Consider the following 5,970-nt stretch of genomic DNA (forward strand, 5'->3'; position numbering starts at 1 on the left):
TAAACTGACACCAAAATATTTTTTAATCAGATACTCTCTTCTACCTCCCATTTCCCAAAACCCAATCCAAACTTCTTTCCCTCCCCTCCCCTCCCCTCCCTCCATCTTCCCTCCCCCTCCCCTCCCCCTCCCCTCCCCCCTCCCCTCCCCCTCCCTTCCCGGTCCGGCCCAACGCCGGTGCATGAGCTCCGCCCCCATCCTGAGGCGGGGCCCTATAGGTGGAGAGTCGTGGGAGAGGTCGCGGCCCCGCCTCTCCCCTCTTCCCCCTACACACGGAAGCTCAGTGGCCCCCCTGCCAGGATGTCAGCCACCTGGGTTCCTGGCCTAGTACCCACCTTGCTGCTCGGCCTGCTGGCCGGCCTCCAACAGGTGAGCGCTTGGGAGGTAAAGTTGTGGAACTTTCGGGGCCCTACTCTTGTGGGTCAGGGGCCTGCTTCTGGGTCCCGATCACCACCTTCCACTGTCAGGATTTCCTCTTTACCACATGCAGTTAGCATCTTCCTTTCTCTTTTTGCCGGGGAGGTAAGAGCAGAGGGAGGCCCTGAGAAGGCCTGGGTTCCTTCATCTCGTGGGGGACTGTGTCGTGGGAACTACTCGCGCCCACCGCCATCTGACACTTAGCTCCTCTTGGCGACTGGGGACTTTGACCCTCACGTTAGCCTTGGCTCCTTCTCGCTGCGTCAGAAAGCGGGGACTAGCGGAGGGCCTGAGGTCTGGACTGAGATCTGGACGCCTGGTCAGCCTATCTCCCCAGCTCCATTCTTCACAGTGCTGGGTGACCTTGGGGAAGTCCTAGCCCTCTCTGGGACTGTGTTTCTCTGCTTGTGCCCTAGAGGAAAGGAGGCTCCCTCTTCCCTTTCTAGGAGTGGGGGTAGGATTCCAGATGGTGATAGGATTTGACCTGGCTGCCTGACCCAAGACTGGGGTGACCTCTGAAATCTGTGATTTCTGAGGATGAGGCAGGGTTTCAACACCCCCTCATCTCTCCCTGCCCCAGTGATGGGGGCAGTCTATCCAGTTTTGGGATGGGAGATTATCCTAGAAACTGACATAGGTCTAGAACATGGGTTTTTAACTTCTGTGTAAGAGTCTGAGGGAAGGCCCAGGCCTGCTCCCCACGACATTCACTGCCTGCTGAGTGGCTGTGCTCCAGAAGCCCTATTACTCCTTCTCTATCATCAGCGGTGGTGGGTTGGTGCCAGCACTAGGTTGAGCATTTGTTGATTCCTCCCAGCAACTCCAGGGGGCAGGCTGTTAATGCCCCCAGTCCGCATGTAAGTTGAAACTACCCAAGGTTACCCCAACGCTTGACACCACCTCAGTCGAGACCACCACCTGTTTAAAATGGGGGTGGGGGAAGAGGATCTGGGAGAGGATCCCCTACTCCTCCAAACAGGAGCTCAGGATTAATTCTGTAAACCTGTTCATTGCTTGTCTTTCTTAGTTGGGGGCCAGGAGAAGGGGGAGGGACAGGGGATGGGATCTGAGGGAAAGGGGTACACTGAGTGCCTGGACCCCGTGGGCTGTCCCCAACTCTGCAGTCACCTTACCCTCTCTGGGCCAACCTGCAGGGGTTCATTCCTGCTCTTGAGCCCACTGGCCAAGACCTGTGGGAACCAGCCCAAATCTTATTGGCTGTCATTCGTATCTTAGCTTTATTGTTATTGGCGTTAACAGTTGAACTGTTATTTCAAGGTATAAAGATATGGTGGTCTTCGGACTTCCCTGGCAGGACAGTGGTTAAGACTGCGCGCTTCCACGGCAGGACGCACGGGTTTGATCCCTGGTCAGGGAACTAAGATCCTGCATGTTGGTGGCGCGGCCAAAAAAAAAAAAAAGACATGGTGGTCTCGCCAAAGTTGGCTTCTTATTCTGAGCCATGGTTGTTCATCTCCCTGGAGGCTGGGGTGGGGTGACAGATAACCTCCCGTTTGCTGTGTTCCTCTACCTGCATTCCTCCCCCACGGTCTGGGAGCAGCCAGGATGAAAGGAAACCAGGTTGTCAGTGCTCTTTCATTCAGTCTGCCGAAATCGTGAGTATTGGTTTTCAATAGACAAAAATCCCTCCCCTGGCAGGGTTTACATTCTACTGAGGAGACAAACAAGTAGCAAGATAAAGTAAAATATATAGTATGTTAGATGTGGACAAGAGCTATGCAGATAAAGTAAGCACAGTTAGGGGAAAGGGAGTGCTTTGGGGGAGTAGATGTAATTTTAAGGAAGATGGTCAGAGAAGGTGCTGGAGCCAGCCTCTCAGATACCTGGGGAAAGAACTTTCCAAGCAGGGCTTACGCACATATTTGCTATTAATCAGGTTAAATTCCGTAATGATAGCCTCCGTGTGGCACAGAACTAGTGCAAAAGAGGGAGGGAGGGAGGAGCTTGTTCCTGCAGGCATGTGTAAAACAGTCAGACATGTTCAGAGAACTCCCAGTGGGTGGGTGTGCAGGAGGGCCAGGGGGAGTGGGAATGGGGGATAGGGCTGGTCATGGTGTCTGGGCCCCAGGGAGCCACTGAAGGAGGCTTCCAGCAAGGTTTTAGGTGTTCAGATGTGTGGGATAGAAACTTGCAGCAGTGTTGGGAGTGACGGGGTGGGCGCGGGGGTTGCTGGAGTCCTGGCCGTGGTGGGGATGGGTTGGAAGGGTGGTCAGAAGGCGTGAGCTTACAGACCTGGGGGTGAGCAAATGTGGCAGGAGGTGTGGTGAGGAGAGGAAGGACAGCTGGGGCCACGAGGTGGCGCTGGGGCTGCAGCCAACGACCCGGGGAACATGTGGAGGGAGGTGGAGAGCAAGTGTGAGGGAAGATGCTGATCCTCTGGGACCTGCTAGCAGTGAGGTACCTGGGCAGCACCTGGTGGAAACCCCAGCCCCCAGTTTATGACCCAGACCTCCGCCTCTTTTCCTCCACAGGCTGCAGCCACATGTGGTCTCTTCTTGTAAGTCTGGGATTTGGGCTGTAACTTCCACTGTGGGGAGGAGACATCCCAGATCCTGCCCTGCCTGCCTTCATCATCCTCACCCTCTCCCCTTCTAGCCAGAAGCCATACTCCGACCCAGAGAGGGAGACTCCGCCCCTCACTCCTTCCAGCAGCCTATCCACGGGCAGTTTCACATTTGCGGGCCAATCCCCATCCTTCTGACGCCAGCCTTAGGCCACCTCCCCTCTGAGGGTCCCCCTGGAAGCGAGGGCAAACATTCTCACTCTATAAACGCTGAGAAGCCCAAGCACGATGAGGAGGGGCTGAGGGGGGTGGCCTCTGGGCAGCCAAGTGTTTCCAGCAGTCAGCCCTGGATGTTCCAGGGACACCGTGTCCCTCCCACCTCCTGCTCCGTGGCCACCAGCACCAGCTCACTCTTCCTGGAATTAGCTCCTGGCCCCTCCCCACTGCCCCTCTTCCTCTACATCTCCTTAGAGCGATGTTGTAGCCACTACAACACTCAGTCCCCACACCCGCCCAGTGAGGTCGACAGGACCTTCATTACACCCATCTTATAGATGAGGAAAGTGAGGCCCAGCAAGGAATGTGACTTGGCACGAGTGCATGAGGCCAGTAGTGAGCTGAGCCTGAAACCCAGGTCCTGATCCCAGCCCCAGGTTCCTCCCACTGAGCCCAGGGGGCCTGTACCTCCACCCTGCTAGGGGTGCGGCTCGTGCCCTGAGCCCGTGGGTGAGTTTTAGGGAAGCTGGGATCCTTCTGCCTCCCCACCTTGGTACCGATGGCCTCTCTCTGACCCGGTCCGCAGCACCTGCCCTAAAGGGTTCAGCTGCTGTGGTAACAGCTGCTGCCAACAGTACCAGCCAGAGCAGTTCCAGCTCTTCTCTGGCCCCTTGAGGTGAGCCTTGGGCCGGTTCCTCTGGCCCACCCAGGACTGGACTGGACTTCCTGCTGAGGGGTGGGTGTAGGTCAGGGGAGGGAGGGAGGTGCAGCGGGCATGGCTGGAGACTCAGGCTGACGTTGGTGGTTCCTTACCCCAGGATCTTTGTCATCGTCTTTCTGATCATCATACCCCTCTTGTGCATCTGTGGCCTGGCTAAGCGCTTCCGTCGCAACTGCAGAAAGTCGGAGCAGGACCCCCCAACGGATCATGAGGGGCCCCCAGAACGGCCCCCCGTTACTCCTGCAGAGAGGGTCACAGCGTCCATTTGTGAGCCCCCACCCCCCTACAGCGAGGTTGGTATCCAGCCCAACCCCTGCCCCGTCCCTCGGCTCTCTGTGCCTCCCCATTCAGATTTTTAGAGCAACGGGGGCAGTGGAGGGTGTCCTTACGCCAAGCCTTTGGGCCCTAGGGAGGGCTCTGCAACCAGCGTCGGGTCACCCTTCTCCCTGGGAAACATGCCACCACCAGCACATGGGTGGCCGTGGCCGGTGGCAGGCCCTAAGAAGCCTCTGTCCCCTCCTTTCCCTGCAGATTATCCTGAAGGCCGTCGGGGGTCTGCCCCCCGTGGAGCCACCCCCTCCCTACAGCTTCAGGCCTGAAGAACACGCCGCCGGGGTGCGCAGCGGCATCGACAACCCCGCCTTCTGAGCCACCTCCTGCCTGGAACCTTGTCGTCAGCCGCCTCCTCCCCAGGGCCTCCTGGATCAAGCCAGAGACTCGCCCCCGCCCATCGTGCCAGACCTCTGGCCATTCTCGGCTTTAACTTATTGCTTTTCCTACCCCGGTTCCACGCCAGTGGCTTCTCTTGTCCCAAGGGCTGGTCTGGAGTGACATGTCCACCCCTCCCTCACCCGCCATTGCAAGGTAGAGGCTGCCTGGAGGAAAACGTGAACAGTTGGAGGTGCCCAGCGGTGGAACGAGGTGCTCTGACAGTGGAGGGAGCTGCGCTCTGGCAGTACGAGTGTGGACTGGATGGCCAGCTCTGAGATGTTTTGGAGGGCGCTGATGCACTCTGGGAGACAGGACTGCCTGAGCTCTCCCTGGGCTCTGCCTTCCATTCTACCTGACTAGAGAAGACGCCATTGTACCCTCCCCTCCCCTGCAACATGAGTTTTCACTAATCTGAGAGTCTGCCTGTGACTGTGTGGGGAGGTGAGCCCAGGCAATGCTGGGGGACACAGCTGGCGGGGGGGTAACTGTGCCTGAAATCCCACCGTTGATGAGCCTGGGAGGACAGTACTTCTGTGGGCCACCCTCCGGGAGAGGATCTTCGCAGATGCTTTGATCTCTGGTTCCTTGAGGTCTCTGGGTGCCACAGAGCCCGGACGGGGAATGGGGATGGGGTGGGAGTGACCATTGTGTGCTTCCTCATCCTACCCTCCCGCTGCTTTCCCTTGGGACACATAGAGCTCAGCTCTCTGACTCTCTCACCACGGGGGTGGGGAGGGGGCAGTGGGGAGGCGAGCTGGGGCAGGGCCTGGAAGACCTTGATCTGCCCCACCCTGGAATCTCTGGAGGGAGGAGAGAGAGCAGGTCTGCCCTTCTCCAGTCCCGCGTGGTTCTGGGCACCACCGCCTCAGCCCCATCTGCGGGGTTGAGCACCCGAAGAGGAGAGGCGCTCACCATTGCAGCACGGCAGTCTTCACAGGGCGTTATCCCTGCGGGGGCCTGCAGCAGCGTGTGGAGCTGGAAGCCTGGCGTGGGACACGCAGCGTGAGAGACACCCCCACGCCAGCATCTTGGGGGCTCAGGAGGCCTGGGCCCCTCCACCTGACCTTGCCTTTGCACTGCTTCCCGGCAGCCTCTGAATGCCGGCCTTCATCCCCAGGCAGAGGGCACAGAGCAATGCCGGCCCAAAGTTCCTACGAGGGTCAGAGGTAGAACTGGCTCCGGCGTGCTGGCCTCCTCCGGGGCTCTCCCAATAATTTTCTTGGGGCATCAGGACCCAGGCAGGTGATAGGGCCAGGGGCAGGGAGATGGTACGACCAGCCCCAAAGATGCTAGAAACGGGCTGTCTGGCTGGGGGTTCCTGCTGGAGACGAGGCCCCAGAGGAAGAACAGCAGTTATGACAATAGAGTTCCAGAGTTGGCA

The 5,970-nt window shown here is 58.5% G+C and overlaps 1 protein-coding gene across 1 annotated transcript; it reads left to right on the plus strand.

Annotated features, from left to right (window-relative positions):
* The first annotated feature begins 300 nt into the window (after positions 1–300).
* On the plus strand, positions 301–4,988 carry TMEM92 (transmembrane protein 92). The gene is made up of 5 exons (XM_059997286.1): positions 301–369; positions 2,910–2,935; positions 3,744–3,833; positions 3,976–4,171; positions 4,410–4,988. The coding sequence occupies exons 1-5, from the start codon at positions 301–303 to the stop codon at positions 4,524–4,526; spliced, it is 498 nt and encodes a 165-aa protein (XP_059853269.1). The 3' UTR covers positions 4,527–4,988.
* Positions 4,989–5,970: the final 982 nt, after the last annotated feature.

This window comes from Delphinus delphis, chromosome 19 (assembly GCF_949987515.2).
Source record: "Delphinus delphis chromosome 19, mDelDel1.2, whole genome shotgun sequence".
Lineage (NCBI taxonomy): Eukaryota > Metazoa > Chordata > Mammalia > Artiodactyla > Delphinidae > Delphinus > Delphinus delphis.

What these genes read in the sequence shown, in the direction of transcription:
- TMEM92 (XM_059997286.1), top strand. Translation starts at nt 301, where the DNA reads ATGTCAGCCACCTGGGTTCCTGGCCTAGTACCCACCTTGCTGCTCGGC. An exon ending in TGCTGGCCGGCCTCCAACAG is followed by an intron (nt 370 to 2,909) that starts GTGAGCGCTTGG and finishes TTTCCTCCACAG; the next exon opens with GCTGCAGCCACATGTGGTCT. An exon ending in CTCTTCTCTGGCCCCTTGAG is followed by an intron (nt 3,834 to 3,975) that starts GTGAGCCTTGGG and finishes TCCTTACCCCAG; the next exon opens with GATCTTTGTCATCGTCTTTC.